Below are 21,798 nucleotides of genomic sequence, written 5' to 3'. Positions count from 1 at the left end.
GAGACAGGGCAGGGAGTGGTTGGCTGGAGACAGGGCAGGGGGTGCAGGTACAGGGGGTACAGACCACCCGGTATGGTAAGTGCTCCCTTCTCCTCCTCCCTCCCCCACCAGGGTAGCAGCAGCCGCCTGGGGCTCCCCTGCTTCCACAGACCTGGCCATGTACATAGCTGCCGGAGCCCTGGGGGAGCGGCGGGGCTCCAGGGGCTATTTAAAGGACTGGGGCGATAGAAGCAATGGGAGCCACGGACTTTTTAAGTAGCCCACAGATCCCCACAGCCCTACCCCAGGGCTCCAGCAGTGTGGCTGTGGTGGCAATTTAAAGGGCCCCCAGGCCCTTTAAATTGTCCCCTGGAGAAGCCAGGCCACCCCGGTACAGTGCACCGACTCTTGCCCATACACCGAACCAGGGCTTGGGCACGGGACCCTCTTAGGGGCAGGGCCCGATTCAGGGGAATTGGTTGAGCTGGCCTAAAGCCGGCCCTGCCAGTATATCCAGGACATTAGTAGCACACTTTTCCCCCACCAATACCTAGCAGTTGCACTGTCATCTCCCATAGCTACTTACGTTGCAGCTTTATTGTTAAAACTAAATTGGGAAGAAAGACGACTGATTCAGAACTTGTTTAATGGTTACTTTATTGCTGAAGGGTGTTGTGGGGTGTAGACTTGGAGAGAGGAAGGTTTCTATGATGTAGGCAAGATCAAGTATTTTATCCAAAACCAGAATACGAATGGTGCTGATCTCCTTGGTGTCTGACCTTGAGCTATTGTCAAAAGTTTGAGGGTGACTCTTCTCCTTCCTCATATTTTGGTTGAGGATTCCATTGATAAAGGGATTGACCTCAAATACCTGGTTGTAGGACTCTGCCACGGTGTAGTTTTCATCTTGGATTGCCTGGTCCTAATTATAGTAAAGCATGCACTTTAGTCTTTGTAATTATATGTTATAACTCTTTTGCTTTTTATGAAAACAGGAGTAAAAGAAAAGTAGCTGCAATATTTTCATACTAAACTAATGCTGAAAATGTACATAATTTCAATCAGACTCCTAATCTTAATTTTTGCTTAATTTTCTTATGGATTTATTTATTATGGTGGGAAACTGCTATAGGGAAGTACACTTCTCCTATATAGGTCATAAGGATCCTATCTGTCTGAAACTGGCTGCTCTTTCTTTCTTTGATCTGCAGAGTGACTGATGCTTTTCAGACATCAGTTGTGGGTACAGAAGGGTTTCATTGCATCTTCTCTCTTGGCACCAGCTACTGTTCTCCCTTCTTGTTGTATTGATAGTGGGTGTGTGTGTCTCTCCGTTCTTTAAAATCATATATGCTAGGGACAGTCTTGTCCTCTTCTCCTCTCCTGATGTCAGTGTAGATGCAGGCGGTGCAAAATGTACTACAGTCATATAGTATCTCAAATGCAAAGCTACATTTCAATGATCTGAGGTTTGAAGAACAATGTGGAACTAGCTGTTTTATGGGATGTCTCGATTTCATTCCTGTAGTAACATAACTGGTGATAGGAAAGCAGGGAGAGAGAGAGGTGTGTGCTCTGCAAGGCTGCTTGCCACGGGGCCAATGGGTGTGGGTGGGCTGGGTAGGATCGCGGGAGTCACATCTCAGGGATCTGCCCCGCTACCCAGCACTGCTCCAGCTATGAGCTGTCTCCACTGCCTGGGACCTGTGGGGCCCCACCTGCCTCCCCGGGGGAAGAGCCACCTGGGACTGGTGCAGAGGCTGCGCCAGTCTCAGCCACTCACAGGAACAGTTGGGGAGGGGAAGGCTCAGCTGGGTCCTGAGAGAGCCTGGCCCGGTAGGCTCTGCTCCTGCTCCAGCCTGGCTGCTTCCACCACTCCCAAGAGGCCAGAGTTCTCCTGCCCCAGGACCAGTTCTGGCTGCGCTGCCATCTCAGCCTCGCAGCCACAGTCACCTCCCATCAGGGCCGGCTACTGTGGCTGGGGCTGGGGTTTGGGAGAGTAGGTCTCTAGGGGGTCTGGGTAGGTGCTGGGCACTGGGGGGGGAGATCTATGTGTTGGGGGCCTGTCAGTGGGGGAGATCTGTGTGTGTGTGGGTGCTGGGAAGTGTGGGGGGTCTGTGCGGGTCACTGCAGTTGTGGTGGTGGGGGGCACTGGACAGTGAGGGGATCTGTAGGGGGGCTCTGGGTGGGAAGGTGTGGGGCACTGTGCAGTTGTGGGAGGGCTGTGGGGGGTCTTCAGCTGGGGGGCACTGGTCAGTGAGAGGATCTGTGGGGGGATTCTGAGTGGGTGGGGGAGTGATCTGGGAGTGCACTGGGCAGGGGGGTTTGTGGGGGTCTCTAGATGGTGCAGCACTGGGTGAAGGGAGTCAGAGGGGTTCAGGGCAGGGGATTTGTGGGGGTCTCTGGGTGGTGTGGCACTGGGCATAGGGAGTCGGAGGGGTGCTGAGCAGGGGGTTTGTGGGGGTCTCTGGGTGGTGTGGCACTGCGCGTAGGGAGCCAGAGGGGTGCTGAGCAGGGGGTAGCATGGTGCAGCATGGGCCCACACCCAAGGGGAAGAAGCACAATGGCAGTGCAGGGCTGGGCTGGACAGCATGGGTCTGGCAGTTCCTGGTTTGTAAACAGTGCCCTTGTACTGGGCTGGGTGGAGTGGGGCTGTCCCTGCCGTACCATGACTCATATCCCATTGCCCCAAGTCAGCCCCTTGCTCTGAGGACTCTGCCCCCCTGCCTCATGTCCCCATTTCCCCCATGGGGACCCACAAATATGTTTAGCACCGGGCCCACAACAGGTTAATCCAGCCCTGTTTGGGGTGCAGGCTCTGGGATGGAGTTGGGGGTGCAGGAGGGTTGCAGGCTATGGGGAGTTTGAGTGACGGGTGCAGGCTCTGACCTGGGGCAGGGGATTGGGGTGCAGGAGGGGGTACAGACATGTGGGCTCTGGGAGGGAGTTACCAAATCAGCACGTTGTATAAGAGAAAGGAGCTGCAGGGATTTCATATAGACATAGAAAATGATAGAAGAGACTTTTACATAGTCAAAATGTGAGAGGCAGAGTTTGAGGAGGGAGGAGGGAGGGAGGGGCGCCTGGACAATATTTCCCCACATTCAGTCTCCTGGCTGGAGCAGTAACAGCCCCGCAGCACTTATATAAGATAGAGGAGCTGCGCTGTCTACGCTTTGACAGTGTAGGAATCGGGCTGCCTGTGCCTTTAAGACCCAGCCCCAGGAACCCGTCCCCTGCTCCAGGGCTGACACGGGACACAACTGAAAACAGCCTGTGCCCCCCCCCAGCCCCGACACCCCCAGATCTGCAGCCCAGCAGGTGGCTCATCCCGAGGGCCACTGTTCCCCCTCCTAAACGGGGTTTTGTCCCGCACAGGGTCTGGCAGCGTCTCCCCCTGCGCGTAACCGCGGCTCCCACCCCCACCCCGATTTTCCCCTTCAGTCTCTCTCCTGCCGCTGCCTACAGCAGCTTGAACCCCCTGGCCAGTAAATTTGTGTCCCCCGCTCAGACCCTCGCAGCTCCCCCCCTGCGATTTGCCCCCTTGAGCCTTTTAAACGCCCCCAAAGAGCAGGCAGCAAATCGTGAGTAGAAGTGAGGGCAGAGAGAGGGCAGTGGCGACAGCGCAGGTTACTGGGCATGCTCAGTTCGGCTGCGCATGCTCAGTGCAGCCAAAGTAGCAAATCGGGATAGGTTCATGTTTCTGATGGTACAGCGGCAGTGCTTGGAGCCAGGACTCTGACACGAGTTGATCAGAGAGAAGGATCATGGTTAGCAGAAGTTCCCACAGCCAGGGGCCCAACAGCTATTCCCTGGGACGCAGCCCCCAGAGTCCCCAGCCAGGGACCCCAGATACCCCTCAAAGCCCCACCGGCCAGGGAAGCCCCACCAGACCATGACTGTCATGTTGGGAATCCCAAAGGGTTCCCCCCACCAAGAGCCCCCAGCAGCCAGAGACTCGCCTACTGGGAACTCAGTTCCTCACTGCCTGCCTAGGACCCGCCCCGCACACCACCACCAGCAGGATCTGTCCTGCCATTTGTCTGGGACCCCCTCCTCCACCCAGCGGGACCCCCTGATGCTTTTCAGTGGGACCCCTCACTCTGCTTCCCTGGCATCCCCTGACCTAGTGCCAGGGATCCCCTCCCCCAGCTCTGTGCACTGGGCACGGCAGCGATGCCAGGAGCCAGCCGGGGAAGCCCAGACGGAGCCCCTGGCACAGCACCAGGCTCCCTCTAACCCCCTGTCCCACCTCCCCAAGAGACGCCCACCCCGGCTGTTCTGCAGCCAACAGCCCCCAGCAATACCCACCTCCAGGACCCACAGCCTCAGGGCTGGGCACATCACACCCACCCCCTGAAACCCCAAATCTCCAGAACCCACCAACCTCACTAGGGTACCCCCTGCAATCTCCCCCCACAGACACCTCCCCCCACCCCACTGTTACCTCACAGTGTCTGCTAAGTGGATAGAGAGTTATCACTGCCCCCTGCTGGCCAGTCACACAGGCAGAGGGAGCCCTGGGGGATGTCTCTTGAACAGGAGAATGGAAGGCTTGGAGGGACAAAATAGGTAAGAAATGTTCATGCCTGTTACTAACAAATAATGGCCACCATGGATCCACCCCAGAAGTGGCTGCATCTTAGCACAGAGGGAATCAACCTCTCACAGAGGCCATTTGCCATGGGGTTTGGGATATTTCTGGACCCACACTGCACTCACAGAGACCTCCTCATCCCGTGCCAGCTGGAGAAAAGAAAAGGGTCCAGCCAACTATCCCGTTACCAGCTGGGGACCACTGATCCCCGAACAGGGGGAGGCCTCTGGCTTTGATGTGTATTAAAGATGTGGCTGGTCTCTTTCATCCGCAAACATTTTAACACAGATAAAGGGGGGGAGAAATAGTTCTCAAAGGAGAGGGGAAAGATCAACACTGGGAAATTTAACCCCCTGCAACTTCCAGGATGGACAGTGATTCAGGGCAACAGGTTTCCTCCAAGAAAGGAGAAGTTGCTGGGATTGAGAGACACGGGGAACAGCCCCAAACATGAAAGGATTTTTAATTGATATTTGATGATAACGTAGAAGTGAAAGAGAAAGGGGGGAAATCTGAGAGATTTTGGCTCTATTTTTGCAAATAATAGAGAGGAAAGTGGAAAATCAAAGGGATTTTATATCAGTTTATATCTGATGTGCAGTAAAATGTCAGTGTTTCACATCAGTATTTGTTAAATGAATAGAGAGGAAATGGGCAACATTTGCAAACATTTTATATCTATGTTCAAGAAGCTGAGAAAAGGGGTAAATCTGAGATTTTCTTGGTATTTTATAATTAGAGGGGGGGGAATCTCAGGGCAAATGTTTAGGGTATTTTATATCAACCTTTGAGATTTGCAGAGAAAACGTGTCACGACCTGCAACTGGAGGTGGAAAATCAGACTCCTGGAGAGACCAGGGGGAAATGGGGGAGACGGGAGAGCGGCTCATTGGCGGGGAAAGGGGCGAATCTCCCCGGATTTTACAGCCCGGGTGAGACACTGAGCGAGAAAAGGGGCAGAACTGGAGAGAATTTGTATCGGGGGCGAGAGGCAAGTGGCACCAACAGGGACAGGATCCAATTAACCCCCCCTCCCCCCCCCGCGTCCCACTGACCTTCCCCCAAGCTCCTCCCCGCCCGACACCCCCGCCGGGCCCCGCCCCTCCCCCCATCCCAGCGGGGCGCAACGTGCTGCGGCGCCGCTGGGGCCGAGGCTTCTCCCGGGTTCCCCGGGGCAGAGTCACGTGCCCGCCCCCCCAGCAGCCCCCCCCCGGGGTCTCTCACTCACCGGGGCTGGGGCGGGCAGAGAGGCTCCAACGGCCCCGCGCGAGCCAGGAAGAGCCTCAGGGGCCCGCGCGCGTTTGCAACTCGGCGGGGGGGGGTCTCTCCCCCAACGTCACTTCCGGTCCAGGGAGAGTCAGGAACTACATCTCCCAGCCTGCCCCGGGGCCGCTTCCGCTCTCTCCAGCCCAGGTAACGGAGGGTTTCAGCAGGTAAAATCGCGCATGCTCCGTGCGAGTCCCGCTGGGGGCGGGAGAACAAAGCTGCTGCTGCCGCCTCCGCGTGAGCCGGGCCCGGGCTGAGCCGCTGCTGCTCCCCGGGGGGGGGCCTGGCCGGGGGGGGTTTCTCCAGCTGGGCCCCGCCCCCCGGGCAGCCCCGGGCTCTGCCCGCCCCAGTCCCGCCCGGAGCCCCCGGGGAGTGAGAGATCCCGGGGGGGGCGCTGGGGGGGCTGGCACGTGACTCTGCCCCGGGGAACCCGGGAGAAGCCTCGGAGCCGCCTCGGCCCCCGCGGTGCCGCAGCTGTATCCGCCCCCCCCCCCCGCTGGGATTTGGGGGGCAGAGACTGGGGCCTGGCGGGGGGGTCCCCTGTGGTGTGGGGGGAGATGGGGGGTGTCAGGCAGGGAGGTGAGAAGACGGAGTTGCGGGGGGGGGGAGGTCAGTTGGACGCGGAGGGGGGGTTGAACTGTCTCTGGGCAGCCAGGAAATTCCCAGGCGGGCGAAGGGGGGAGGGGGGTTAATTGGCTCCTGTCCCTGTTGGTGCCACTTGCCTCTCGCCCCCGATACAAATTCTCTCCAGTTCTGCCCCTTTTCTCGCTCAGTGTCTCACCCGGGCTGTAACATCCGGGGAGATTCGCCCCTTTCCCCGCCAACGAGCCGCTCTCCCGTCTCCCCCATTTCCCCCTGGTCTCTCCAGGAGTCTGATTTTCCACCTCCAGTTGCAGGTCGTGACACGTTTTCTCTGCAAATCTCAAAGGTTGATATAAAATACCCTAAACGTTTGCCCCACTTCTCTCTAGTTGTTTGTTTCTAATTGAATATGCCCTGAGACTTCCCCCCTCTCTAATTATAAAATAACAAGAAAATCTCAGATTTACCCCTTTTCTCAGCTTCTTGAACATAGATATAAAATGTTTGCAAATGTTGCCCATTTCCTCTCTATTCATTTAACGAATACTGATGTGAAACACTGACATTGTACTGCGCATCAGATATAAACTGATATAAAATCCCTTTGATTTTCCACTTTCCTCTCTATTATTTGCAAAAATAGAGCCAAAATCTCTCAGATTTCCCCCCTTTCTCTTTCACTTCTACGTTATTATCAAATATCATTAAAATTCCTTTCATGTTTGGGGCTGTTCCCCATGTTTCTCAATCCCAGCAACTTCTCTTTTCTTAGAGGAAACCTGTTGCCCTGAATCATTCTCCATCCTGGAAGTTGCAGAGGGTTAAATTTCCCAGTGTTGATCTTTCCCCTCTCCTTTGAGAACCATTTCTCCCCCCCCCCTTTATCTGTGTTAAAATGTTTGCTGATGAAAGAGACCAGCCACATCTTTAATACACATCAAAGCTCGAGGCCTCCCCGTTTCGGGATCAATGGGAGAGTTGGCTGGACCCTTTTCTTTTCTCCAGCTGGCACGGGATGAGGAGGTCACTCTGAGTGCAGTGTGGGTCCAGAAGTATCCCAAACCCCATGGCAAATGGTCTCTGTGAGAGATTGATTCCCACAGTGCTAAGATGTAGCCACCTCTGGGGTGGATCCATGGTGGCCATTATTTGTTAGTAACAGGCATGGACATTTCTTACCTATTTTGTCCCTCCAGGCCTTCCATTCTCCTGTTCAAGAGACATCCCCCAGGGCTCCCTCTGCCTGTGTGACTGGCCAGTAGGGGGCGGTGGTCACTTTCTATCGCTTCTCAGGCACTGTCAGGTAACACTGTTGCACTGGGGGAAGGGGTGTCTGTGTGGGGAGATTTCAGCTGGAGCTGAAGGGGTGTTGTGGTAATGGGAGTTGTTTAGGTGACTGCGCAGGTGGGACCCTAATCAAATTGGTGGGTTCTGGAGGTTTGGGGGGGTTGGTTCTGATGTACCCAGCCCTGAGGCTTTGGGTCCTGGAGGTGGGTGTCGCTGTTGGCTGCAGAACAGTGGGTTGGGCATCTCTTGAGGGTGGGGCAGGGGGTTAGAGGGAGCCTGGTGCTGTGCCAGGGGCTCTGTCTCGGCTTCCCCCGCAGACTCCTGGGATCGCTGCCGTGCCCAGTGCACAGGGGTGGGGGGGAGGGAGCGGAGCTCTGGCACTAGCTCAGGGGATGCCAGGCAAGCAAAGTGAAGGGTCCCACTGAAAAGCATCAGGGCAGAGGAGGGGGTCCCAGACAAACGACATGGCAGATCCTGCTGGAAATCAGGGGGGTGTCCTAGGCAGGCAGTGAGGGACTGAGTTCCTGGCGGGTTGTCCCTGGCTGCTGGGGGCACTTGGTGGGGGGAACCCTTTGGGATTCCCAACCTGGCAATCATGGTCTGGTGGGGCTTCCCTGGCCAGTGGGGCTTTGAGGGGTGTCTGGGGTCCCTGGCCAGGGATTCTGGGAGCTGTGTCCCAGGGAATATCTGGTGGGACCCTGGCTAGGGGGTGTCTGTTGCCCCTGGCTGTGGGGTCTGGGCTCTGGGTACTGGGGAGTGTCTGGGGGCTGCTACTAACCATGATCCTTCTCTCTGATCAACTTGTGTCAGAGTCCTGGCTCCAAGCACTGCCCGGCATTCCCCAGTCACAGGCCCTGTCACTGTGATAACTTTCTATCCACTTATCAGTCACTGTTAGTGTGAAATCACAGATTTTGCTTTTCTCCTCTTTTGAAAACTGCAGGAACTTTCAGTTCCATTTGGAAAATTGTGCCCCCCAGTCCTTGTCCTAGATCTGGGGTATGAGGGAGGTGGGAAGGGGGTCAGCACTGCCACACGATGGTCTCTTCCACAGCGTTCTGGACTCATTCTTTCTGAACTCTGGTTTCATTGAGACCAATGTTAATCCAGAGTCACTGTATGGAAGGACAAGGAGTGACTCCAGATGTACAGTGGGACAAATGAGATCAGCAATTCTCCCTGTGAGGAGGGGCTCTCATTAGCTGCTCTCCCCAGAGAGCTAAAGGAGGGAAGCTGCTCAAACGCTCTGTCCCTCTCTGCTCAGGATATTGGGGTTCAGCTTCCTGGGTCAGACGCTGCAGCCTCCATAGTGATCTGGGAGACCAGGCTTAGCAGCTGCTGCTCCCCCAGTGCGGTTCTGTGCTGGGATGTGACCTGAATTAAAGCTGCTTCTCTGCCCGGCCCAGGGGATGACTTTCTCCAGCTGGTCCTAGCCCCCTAGGGCAGCCCTGGGCCCTGTTAATACTAAATTCTGAGCCAGAGTCTCCAGGTAACTGAAAGAAACGAAGGGAAAATGCTGGGGTCTGGCCTTAAAATGACTCCACACAAACAGACTTCCCTTGTTTCTCATCCAATTAACAATTGCAGGAGCAAATCCAGCCATGGGGGAGAAAACTACCCAGGAATGGGACTTTCCTACCAGATGGGCAGGGAGAGGGGAAAAGGAGATAGAAGGAGAAAGAGAGACTGAAAGGGGCTGTGGGAGAGAAGAGTTTGGAGAGAGATTTCCAGGTCTCTAATCTGCCCAGACAGATGTTTTACTGCACCCTGGGTAGAGTCACTTTCCTGTGGAAAAGATGAGAATCAGACAGAGGAAAATCCAGTTCCTGACTCCATATCCCTCCTGCTGGGGTGTGGCAGCCATGGGGTCAGTGTCTGAGGGGATCACTCACAGTGACTCCTTTGGTTCTGCTTTTTTCTAGCCTTGTGTTCAGAGACTTTGTTACGGGGTGGGGGGAGGGAGAAGGGAGGTTAAAAATGTCTCTGTGGGCTTAGCCTGGCAGGAGAGGCCAGGTCTACACTGTACAAAGAGATCAAGCTTTTCTCAGCATGGCAGACTCTAGGGTGCCTGTCTGCAGGGAAAGGGCCTGGGGGAATCATGCTGTGAAATGTATTAAAGCCTGTTCTGAAACCTTCACAACTGCCCTTCTCGCCCTGCCAGGCTGCAGAATAATGTCCATGTTTCGCTCCAGTTCATCCCATCCTCTCGTTGGACAGGGGAGAGAAATGGCTGCAGAGGAGCCAGTTCAGGTAGGTATTATCAGGGGGTTGCTGGTGGGTTCCTTCAGCGGGGGAGAGGGACAGCAAATACGTGGGAGATGGGAAGGTTTGCACAGGCTGGTTTGGAGGTTGCAGTCTGGTTTGCAGGAAATGCACAGGGTGGAGAAAGGGAGGAGGACAGGGGTGTGCTAAACCTGCTGGGAGTTATTTAATATGTGGCCTAGATTCTAGGAACAGACCCAGGAGGTTCGGCAGTGGAAATGCTCTAGTTTGTGGAGCAGAAAATAACCCAGCTGCATGGGGCTGGGAAAATTGACCAGACTCATAGTGCTGGAGCCCGACCTGACTAACCAGCGGCTGCTGTGAGATATGAAGGGGGCACCCACCAGTGAGGCTTAGGGGAGCTTCCCCTCCCTTCACATCCAGCTCTTCAGAATGGGGAGGTTGTTGGGCTCCCTGCCAGCGAGCTCTCCCTGGACCCCTCCATCTCCTGAATCAGTCTGTGGCTAGTGGGGGGGGGGGGGGGGTGTTGGCTCGGGTGGGGGAGGGGGGGGGCTCTCGCTTTGTCCCCTCCCCCTGGTGTTTCCTGGATGCTCTGAGCAGGGTGGGGGTGGGACTCTGACTGCAATTCACCCAGAGCTTCTGTTTGGCTCCTGTCCCCCATGTATAGGGGGGCTGTGAGTGGGGCAGCAGGTACTGAGTGTTGGACTCTCGCTCTTTCAGGGGCTGGTGACCTTCGAGGAGGTGGCTGTGTATTTCACCAGGGGAGAGGGGGCTCTGCTGGACCCTGCTCAGAGAGCCCTCTACAGGGATGTCATGCAGGAGAATTATGAAAATGTGACCTCGCTGGGTAAGGGTTACTCTCCCCTCTATTCTTGGAAGGGGAAAAGAAGAGAGATGGTTCATGCCACCCCACAATGCCACCTCTACTCTGTCCTGTTGCCTCATCACCCCAATATGCCAGTGACACACAAGCTACCAGTGACCCTCCCCTGCTGTAGAACACTTTGGGAATAGAGCACAGGAGACGTATCGCACAGTGTCAAATATCTCCTGTTTGCTCAAGTAAAACTGAGGGTTAGGTGCGGCATAATCAGCAGAAGTTTTCTACCCCTGATCTCTCAAACCCTGAGCCTTCTCCACCCAGAGCACAATAATGCTTGGGGTGTAACGAGCAGGCTGCTGGAGTCAGAGCTGCTGGCCCAGGGTCACTTATCACACAGACAGTCCGTGCGTCCTTGAATGCTGGCTGGGGGTATCCAGAGAAGGAAGCTCAGTGGCGGATTTAGCGTTAGTGGGGCCCTGTGCTCAGCTCCATTTTAGGGGTCCCTCCTTGGGACATAAGCAACAAAAAACTCTCTTATTTCCCTCTCACCCCCATTTTTTCATTCTTTTTTTCCCTTCCTCCTCCTCCTATAAGTAATAGGAAGTAAATGAAAATAAAGTGAGGTACATTGATTGTTTTTGTTGTCTAACCGATTCTTCCACAGACCACTTGAAAATCGCTGAGTCTTGGTGCACCACTTAATGATCTTTCCATATATTGTTTGTACCGTTAGCTATCTATTGTAAAGCGCTTTGGATAAGAGCCCTTTATTAAAAATTAAAAATGTTGGAGTGCAGGGTCTGGCCAGGAGTTAGGGTGTGGGAGGGGGCTGAGGGTGGGGGCTGGGGGTCGGGGTGTGGAGCACTTACCTGGAGCAGCTCCTGTTTCATGCGAGCAATGCAGGTGGGGATGTGGTGGGGGGAGGCAGGAGTCAGGGAGGGCAGGGTGTTCAGGGTGCAGGAGTCAGGGCTGGGGGGTGCAGGGTCTGGGAGGGAGTTAGGTTGCAGGAGCAGCTGGAGATGGGGGTGCAGGGTCTGGCCAGATTTTAGGCTGCAGGAGGGGGCTCAGGGTTGGGGCAGGAGGTTGGGGTGTGAAGTGCTTACCTGGGGCAGCTCCCATGTGGTGTGAGGGGTGCAGGTGGCAATGTAGAGCGGGGTGTGCAGGAGCTCCCATTTGGTGCTCAGGGTGCAGTTGAGGATGGGGGGGTGCAGGAGTCAGAGCATGGGGTGTGAGGGCTCTTTATGTGGGAGGGGATGAAGGAGTCAGGGCAGGGGGGTATGTGATAGGGGAGTGCTTTGTAAAGCAGTGAGCAGGTGACCAGGGAGCTTTTCAAACAGGGCTGCTAATGGGGAGTTTCGGGAGGGAGTTTGGAAGGGGAGTGGGAAGGGGCGAGGTACTCTTGCCATTCTTTAAAACACTTAAGCTATAATACAAACTTCTTGACTGAAACAAAACCCCTGTTGTTAACCTAGGTAGCTGTAAGAGAGAATGCAGGCAGCAGCCCAGCAGCAGAGTGGGGGCTATCCTGTTTACTGCACTCAATGTAGCATGTATGATTACCTGCCCTGTGGGCGGGTGGCTTACGTGTGCATTCGGTGCAAGGAGCTCCTGGCCCTCAGAGACCGCGTGGAGGCTTTGGAGGCCAGGGTGAGACGTCCTGGAGGCCAAATTTAGTCTGCGAGGAAAGAGACTGAAATCTGGGACCTCTATGGTGGCATTCTCAGAAATGCTTCCAGTTCCACGCACAGGGCCAGGTAGGCAGGCAGAGCTTCAAAGTCTCAATGGGTGGATGAGATGATGGTGTATAGAGGAGGCGTTTAGATTGATTAGGAACTGGGGAAACTTTGGGGATGGGGGAGCCTATACAGGAAGGATGGGCTCCACCTAAACCAAAGTGGAACCAGACTGCTGGCACTTAACGTTAAAAAGGTTGCAGAGCAGTTTTTAAACTAAGAGATGGGGGAAAGCCAATGGCTGCAGAGGAGCTCGTGGATCGGACAGAGACTTGTCTTAGAGGAGAGTCTAGTGCTAGAGATTTTCTAGTTCTAGTCAGGAAGAGAGGCTGGAAGAGGATAAAGTAGGGGCCAGATCATTCACACACACAAGAATCTGACACATCAGAAAAGGGCAGACAAATAAACAGTGACAAGTTTTAAAGTGCTTGTACACAAATGCTAGAAGTCTAAATAATAGGATGGGTGAATTAGAGTGCCTCGTGTTAAAGGAGGATATTGACATAATAGGCATCACAGAAACCTGGTGGAGTGAGGACAATCGATGGGACACAATCATTCCAGGGTACAAAATATATCGAAGGACAGAGCAGGTCATAAGAACGGCCGTACCGGGTCAGACCAAAGGTCCATCTAGCCCAGTATCTGTCTACCGACAGTGGCCAATGCCAGGTGCCCCAGAGGGAGTGAACCTAACAGGCAATGATCAAGTGATCTCTCTCCTGCCATCCATCTCCATCCTCTGACAAACAGAGGCTAGGGACATCATTCCTTACCCATCCTGCCTAATAGCCATTTATGGACTTAGCCACCATGAATTTATCCAGTTCCCTTTTAAACATTGTTATAGTCCTAGCCTTCACAACCTCCTCAGGTAAGGAGTTCCACAAGTTGACTGTGCGCTGCGTGAAGAAGAACTTTCTTTTATTTGTTTTAAACCTGCTGCCTATTAATTTCATATGGTGACCCCTAGTTCTTGTATTATGGGAATAAGTAAATAACTTTTCCTTATCCACTTTCTCAACATCACTCATGATTTTATATACCTCCATCATATCCCCCCTTAGTCTCCTCTTTTCCAAGCTGAAGAGTCCTATCCTCTTTAATCTTTCCTCATATGGGACCCTCTCCAAACCCCTAATCATTTTAGTTGCCCTTTTCTGAACCTTTTCTAGTGCTAGAATATCTTTTTTGAGATGAGGAGACCACATCTGTACACAGTATTCGAGGTGTGGGCGTACCATGGATTTATATAAGGGCAATAATATATTCTCAGTCTTATTCTCTATCCCGTTTTTAATGATTCCTAACATCCTGTTTGCTTTTTTGACCGCCTTTGCACACTACGTGGACATCTTCAGAGAACTATCCACGATGACTCCAAGATCTTTTTCCTGACTTGTTGTAGCTAAATTAGCCCCCATCATATTGTATGTATAGTTGGGGTTATTTTTTCCAATGTGCATTACTTTACATTTATCCACATTAAATTTCATTTGCCATTTTGTTGCCCAATCACTTAGTTTTGTGAGATCTTTTTGAAGTTCTTCACAGTCTGCTTTGGTCTTAACTATCTCGAGCAGTTTAGTATCATCTGCAAACTTTGCCACCTCACTGTTTACCCCATTCTCAAGATCATTTATGAATAAATTGAATAGGATTGGTCCTAGGACTGACCCTTGGGGAACACCACTAGTTACCCCTCTCCATTCTGAGAATTTACCATGAATTCCTACCCTTTGTTCCCTGTCTTTTAACCAGTTCTCAATCCATGAAAGAACCTTCCCTTTTATCCCATGACAGCTTAATTTACGTAAGAGCCTTTGGTGAGGGACCTTGTCAAAGGCTTTCTGGAAATCTAAGTACATTATGTCCACCGGATCCCCCCATACTCGGGGGATGGGGACGGGAGTGGCACTGTATGTTAAAGAAAATGTAAACTCAAATGAAGTAAAAATCTTAAATGAAACCACATGTTCCATAGAATCTCTCTGGATAGTAATTCCATGCTCTAATAAGAATATAACAATAGGGATCTGTTATTGACCACCTGTCAAAGACAGTGATAGTGAGGATGAAATGCGAAGGCAGATTAGAGAGGCTATCAAAATAAAGAACTCCATAATAGTGGGTGATTTCAATTATCCCCATATTGACTGGGTACATGTCACCTCAGGACAAAATGCAGAGACAAAATTTCTGGATACTTTCAATGACTGTTTCTTGGAGCAGCTGGTACAAGAACCCGCAATGGGAGAAGCAACTCTTGATTTAGTGCTGAGTGGAGCACAGGATCTAGTCCAAGGGCTAACTGTAACAGAACCGCTTGGAAATAGTGACCATAATATAACAACATTTAACATTACTGTGGTGGGAAGAACAGCTCAACACTGGCATTTAATTTCAGGAAGGGGAACTATGCAAAAATGAGGGGGTTAGTTAAACAGAAATTAAAAGGTACAATGACTAGAGTGAAATCCCTGCAAGCTGCATAGACACTTTTCAAAAACACAATATTAGAAGCCCAACTTAAATATATACCCCAAATTAAAAAACACAGCAAAAGAACTAAAAAAGAGTCACCGTGGCTTAATGACCATGTAAAAGAAGCAGTGAGAGATAAAAAGGCATCTTTTAAAAAGTGGAAGTCAAATCCTAGTGAGGTACATAGAAAAGAGCATAAACACTACCAAATTAAGTGTAAAAATGTAATAAGAAAAGCCAAAAAGGAGTTTGAAGAAGGGGCTAGCCAAAAACTCAAAAGGTAATAACAAAAGCAGGAAGACTGCTAAACCACCAGTGGGACCACTGGACGATTGGAACTCAAATGTGAAATTGGGAAACTATTAGCTATGGTTTGTAACCTGTCTTTAAATTGGCTTCTGTACCCAATGACTGGAAGATTGCTAATGTAACGCCAATATTTAAAAAGGGCTCTAAAGGCGATCCTGGCAATTGCAGACCAGTAAGTCTAACGTCTGTACCAGGAAAATTAGTTGAAACAATAGTAAAGGAATAAAATTGTCAGGCACATAGAACAAAAATTGTTGAGCAAAAGTCAATACGGTTTCTGTAAAGGGAAATCATGTCTTACTAATCTATTAGAGTTCTTTGAAGGTGTCAACAAACATGTGGACAAGGGGGATCCAGTGGACATAGTGTACTTAGATTTCCAGAAAGCCTTTGACAAGGTCCCTCACCAAGGACGCTTACATAAATTGTTATCATGGGATAAGAGGGAAGATCTTTTCATGGATTGAGAACTGGTTAAAAGACAGGGAACAAAGGGTAGGAATAAATGGTAAATTTTCAGAATGGAGAGGAGTGGTGTTCCCCAAGGGTCAGTCCTAGGACCAATCGTTTCAACATATTCATAAATGATCTGGAGAAAGAGGTAAACAGTGAGGTGGCAAAGTTTGCAGATGATACTTGTGACGAGGCGGTTCTGGTGGGACCCAACTGAGAGTGACAAATCGCTTAAAACAGGGCAGTTACAGCCCAAGGCTGGGATTTTTCCACCTCTAAGGCAAGGCAAACCAAACCAGCCAGACAAAGAGGATTTTGGTTTCACCCCACTGGTTAACCACAAGTCACACAAGCAATTCCCTTAGACACTCCAGTCTTCCAGTATCACCACCAGTGCACTTGTCCTGGGGATGAATGGTTATGAAAACCAAACACCCCAATAAAAGAAAAAGGTTCTCTTGATCCCAAAGAATCAAGCCCCAGACCCAGGTCAATATACACATCAGATCTTACCCACAAATCATGCTGTTGCCAATCCTTTAGAATCTAAAATCTAAAGGTTTATTCATAAAAGGAAAAAAATAAAGATGAGCGCTAGAATTGGTTAAATTGAATCAATTACATGCGGTAATGGCAAAGTTCTTAGTTCAGGCTTGTAGCAGTGATGGAGTAAACTCCAGGTTCAAATCAAATCTCTGGAGTACATCCTCCTCTGGGATGGGTCAGTCAGTCCTTTGTTCAGAGCTTCAGTTTGTAGCAAAGTTCCTCCAGAGGTAAGAAGCAGGATTGAAAACAAGATGGAGATGAGGCATTAGCCTTTTATAGGCTTTTCCAGGTGTAAGAACACTTCTTTGTTCTTACTGTGGAAAATGACAGCAAAATGGAGTCTGGAGTCACATGAGCAAGTCCCTGCATACTTTGCTGAGTTACAAGGCCTATCTGCCTTCCCTCAATGGGTCAGTTGAATAGCTGATGTCCTTAATGGGCCATCAAGCAGGCTAGGCAGAGCTAACACCAGCTTGTCTGGGATGTCTCCCAGAAGCACAGCATAAGTTTGAAATACAGACAGGATAGAGCCAATACTCAAACTTCAACTACAAAATGATACATACATATAGACACCATAATTATAACCAGCAACCCATAACCTGGTCTTGGACACCTTATATGACCCCCTTTACATAAGATTTGGTGCCACTACAGGACCTTGGTTGCAACCATGTTCTGTATGGTCCCAGATTATATCAATAAGGTCACAATACTAAACTGCTCAAGATAGTTAAGACCAAAGCAAACTGTGAAGAACTTCAAAAAGATCTCACAAAACTAAGTGACTGGGCAACAAAATGGCAAATGTGTATAAATGTCAAGTGATGCAGATTGGAAAAAATAACCTCAACTATACATACAATATGATGGGGGCAAAATTAGGCTAATCAGGAAAAAGATCTTTTTGTCATTGTGGATAGTTCTCTGAAGACATCCAGCAATGTGCAGCGGAAGTCAAAAAAGCAAACACGATGTTAGGAATTATTTAGAAAGGGATAGACAGTAATACAGAGAATATCTTACTGCCCTTGTATAAATCAATGGAAATAACTAATTTAGACCCCATCATTTTATATGTATATTTGTGATTATGTTTGCCAGTGGCCTGCACTATGTGTTATCCTGACATCTAGTACTGCTGAGATCCTGCATTCAATAATATCCCTGCCCTTCCTGTTCCTGTTCTGCACTGAGCCCCACGCTTATGTTTCCAGCTTCCCCAGGACTCTGTCTTTGTCTCTGGACACATCTATCAGCAAGAAGCAGTGCCAGGGAGACTTTGATTTCTGGGACGTGGATTTACTTTCTGTATGTTTTAGGGGAGACTTTGAAATTGAGTGTCTGTGACATTAAGCACAGTACAATCTGGACTGTTGTTAGCTGTGTTCCCTCAGTTCCCCAGGCTGGGGTGCCTTTTACACTGCTCTACTGTGAGAGCAGCCACTCCTGGGCAGTTCACACGCAGTCTCCAGCATGTAACTCGCTCCCAGCTACACAGTATTGAGTGCTGCTAGTCAGTGACTCACAAATTACAGTGCCTCACAGGAGAACCCTAGAAAATTCTCTGCTCCCAAACTTCCCCCAGAAATGTGCATCTTGTAGTGTCCAGCACACTCCTGAACAATGGGAGCTCATATGAAATCTGTTGTTTCATCAATGGAAAATGACATGCACCAGCCTCGTTATTCCAAATGGAGTTTCCAACACACTTTAATCCAAACACACTGGTTTGATAAAAAAAGGAAACAAAATTATTAACTACTGAAGAAAAAGATTTGAAGTGACTACAAGTAATGAGGCATAAAAGTCAGAATTGTTTATGAAAGAAATTCAAGATAAAACACAAACTAATGTTTAACCTAACGAGCTAAAAGGGATTTAAAACAAATGTTTCTCTCACCATGTGCTGAGACAGGCTGGTTTTCCTTTCAGCCAGGACTCCCCCTAACCTGCCCCTGCCGCCCACATTCAGTTCTTCAGGAGTTGTCATGAGCAGAGGGAAAAGGGGGAAGAGAGAGTCTCATGCATTTTCCTCACCTCTTTTTATAATTCAGTCCTTTGTACTAGAAACCACTTCAGTTCTCAGCTGAGTCATGGTGACAGGCTGTCATAGATACGAGCTTCAAGTGTCCCTCTGATGGAATGTAAATGTCTTCTTCACACCTTCCCCCTGGTGGAGAATGGCTATTTGACCAGCTATTTGCCTTGCTGTCTCTGAGAAACTTAAGGTTAGGGTTGCAGCTTTTTCAGTAATATCATACTGTAAAATCTCATCACTTTCCATACAATGTTGCTACACAGTTTAACAGGAGGATATTCAGTAGATTATGTCTTTTCAAATGGTACCTCACAAGCCCTACAGTGATAAATGAAGGGGAGGGGAGGGATCTCCCTTTTATAAACACCCAGCCAGCCAGTTGGCTGTAAAATCCCTGTTGGTGCGAGTTCTCTGCTTGCTTTACCTCTAAAGGGTTAACAAGCCAACAGGGTTTAAAAAAAAAAAGTATTGGGCACCTGACCAAAAGAGCCAATGGAAAGGCTAGAACTTTGTTAAATGTCTGTGTGTTCCCAACATATATATGGGTATTATATATTAATATTAATTATATTATATTATTTACATTAAACCTTCCTACTCCAACTCCCACACTGTCTGACTGAAGCAGGGGGTTTTTATCACCTGACTGACTGCTGGTGCTCTAATTGGCCTCAGGTGCTCCAGTTAATCTGTAGCAAACCTTCCTCCCCTTGCAGGGAATAAGGCTCCCTGCTAACACTCTCCTGCTGCCCTCTGGCCATGCTGTATCACAATACCAATATGATGAAATTGCAATGAATCGTGCTATATATGCCATGTAAGGAGTCAGTGAAAATGTTATGAGTTTCCAAGTATGATAATCTTGTTTCTATTGTGAGTTACAGATATGTAGGGTATATCTGTATTCCAGACTTGTGCAGTGTTTCTGAGTGACACCCCCAGACATATTGGCATCAGCGCTGCCCAGCCTGTTCGATGGCCCAGCCAGGGTCATCAGCCATACAATGAACCCATGGAAAGGATTAAGGGGATACACCTATTGAGTCAGCAAGACATGCAGGGTTATGCCTGTTGTGGCAAATTGCCGGCACTATTATGATGGGTCTTGTGCTTTCTCTTCTTGGGGGGGGGGGGGCGGTTCAGGGCACCATTTCTTGCCCCTGAATTGGAATATTAACTGCCCCACTAGTGTCCTTAAGGAGGGGAGTGGAGAGGGAGGGACCTGGGCCCGCCCTCTACTCCAGGTCCCAGCCCAGGGGCCCTGAGGTTAGTGGTGAACCACTTGAACTGATGGTTCCTTCCCCTGGGCTACTTCCCGCTCCTACCCTTCAGCTTGTGGGGCTTCCTGCCCTCCTCTGTACAAGCCAGGTGCCCTTACCTAGGGTCTTGGACTTCTTAGCCCATTGCAGCACTTCTCCAAACTTTCCTCTGCTTCCCTTCAAACTGTTCTCTGCTCCAATACCAATCCTTCTGCTCCAGCTCCTTCCCTGTCTGATTGGAGCAAGGGTCTTTATCAGGTGACTGACTGCAGGTGCTCTAATTGGCTTCAGGTGCTCTAGTTAATCTATAGCAAACTTTCTTCCCTCTGCAGGGAATAAGGCTCCCTGCTAACCCTCTCCTGCTGCCCTCTGGCCAGGCTGTATCACACTGTGTACTGAGAACTCCAAGGCTTTTCCATGCCATGTGCTGTGAAGCTTGTGTTTGGGACACAGGAATTAGAAGCCACTTGGCAAAAGGAATATAAAGGGCAGCTGCATCATCTCCATTTTGTCTTCAATCCCCCTTCCTACCTCTGGAGCAAGTTCTCTACAAACTGAAGGCTTGAACAAAGGACTGAATAATGTGGATGTGTGCCAGAGAGCCTTTCAAGCCAGGAACTCACCAATACTGCTAAGAACCAGATGTATAGATTTCTGAATGTGTCTGACTGCTTTCCCATTTAACAACTCCCTTTTTCTTTTTCTTTTATAATAACCTTTAGTTTAGATGCTTTCTTGCTTATAAACCTTTAGTTTAGATGCCAATGACTGGCTGGCATCGTAGTATTTTGAGTAAGATCCAAACCTATACTGACCGGGTAATGTGACTGACTCTGGGGTCAGAAGAACACTTTGTTTATGTGAGCAGAGTTTTTAAATAACCTCTCACTGTGCTGGACCTAGGTGCTGATTAGGAGCCAGAGAACTGGGATGCAATAAAGGGGGCCGTGTGATTTCTTTTTTCAGTTTCTCGATAACCAGTGTGGGGGATCAGATGCACAGTTGGTGACTGGTCGGTGAGTTTAACTTCCGTGTTAACCACCAGTTTGGGGAGCCTCTGCTCTCCCTTTTTCAGCCTGCCCTGGTCTTGGCATTTTCAGTGAGGACTAGCCCAGGCACACTGGGTCACACTAAGTATTAAAGTTAAATTAATATAATGTTTTTTATGACAAAGTTTTATGAAATCAACGGAACTCCTTTGTTTTCTTTCATCTGAGCAGGGTTTCCATTTTCCAAACCTGATGTGATCTCCCAGCTGGAACAAGGGGAAGAGCCGTGGGTCTCAGACCTGCAGGGTTCAGAGGGAAAACATACCCTGAGATCTTCCTGCAGAGGTGAGGAAACATTAAACCAACTCTGAGTGTGAAAGTGCCTGAAGGAAACATCTGGGATGCCCTACCAAGCCCTTGAGAGGTCTCTCAGTTCATTATTGTTGCCAGCAGGGGTCATATTCTCAGGGTAATTATAGCTCATGGCTTCCCGTAGATTCTAGCAGACACCAGGCAGTAGCTTCCTCCCTTCCCCTGAGAATTTGGATGGCATTTGAAAGCCAAATTGATCCTCCTCTCTCCTGTTTTGGGGAAGAGTATGGGGAGTTCAGTTTGTGATTTTTATTTGACCTCCCTCCAGCACGTAGGTTGTTTTAGCTTTTCACTTTTCATCCCTGTTTGATGTTTCTGTCTTTTTCACCGCAGGTGATGCAATGGCATGTGAGAAAGAGGAGCAGAATTCTCAGCAGAAAAATGTTCAGCAAGTGGATAAACACAGAGCATTATTGCAAAGATCAAAAAGCAATGTGTCCAGGAGTCATGAGGAGGAAAAATCCTGTGAGATTCAGCACAGACCAGAGAGAGAACAAGGAAACCAGCCGGGGGTGAAAATGGGTAAACGTATTTCCTCTGAGGCTATGGCTACACTTAAACTTCAAAGCGCTGCCGCGGCAGCGCTGGCCGCGGCAGCGCTTTGAAGCGCTAAGTGTAGTCAAAGCGCCAGCGCTGGGAGAAAACTCTCCCAGCGCTGTCCGTACTCCAGCTCCCTGTGGGGAATAACGGACAGCGCTGGGCGCGGCTCCCAGCGCTGGGGCTGATACACTGGCGATTACACTGGCGGCCTAGCGCCACATTTGCAGCGCTGCAGAGGGTGTGTTTTCACACCCTGCTGCAGCGCTGCAAATTTGTAAGTGTAGCCAAGCCCTTAGGGAACTCAGAAGGACCTCA

At 50.2% G+C, this 21,798-nt stretch overlaps 1 protein-coding gene across 1 annotated transcript in view; it reads left to right on the top strand.

The window, feature by feature from the left end:
- The window catches only part of LOC120381416 (zinc finger protein 271-like), a 1,091,725-nt gene that overhangs the window by 74,046 nt on the left and 995,881 nt on the right, over positions 1–21,798 (top strand). Inside the window, exons 2-3 of the mRNA XM_039499604.1 lie at positions 6,225–6,252; positions 19,575–19,589. Of these exons, the coding sequence (XP_039355538.1) occupies positions 6,225–6,252; positions 19,575–19,589 (43 nt within the window). The remainder of the gene's footprint in view (positions 1–6,224; positions 6,253–19,574; positions 19,590–21,798) is intronic.

The sequence above is a fragment of the Mauremys reevesii genome, linkage group 14, assembly GCF_016161935.1.
Source record: "Mauremys reevesii isolate NIE-2019 linkage group 14, ASM1616193v1, whole genome shotgun sequence".
Taxonomy (NCBI): domain Eukaryota; kingdom Metazoa; phylum Chordata; order Testudines; family Geoemydidae; genus Mauremys; species Mauremys reevesii.
Note: the sequence above shows the minus strand (reverse complement) of the source record. Positions and strands in the feature narration are given on the sequence as shown.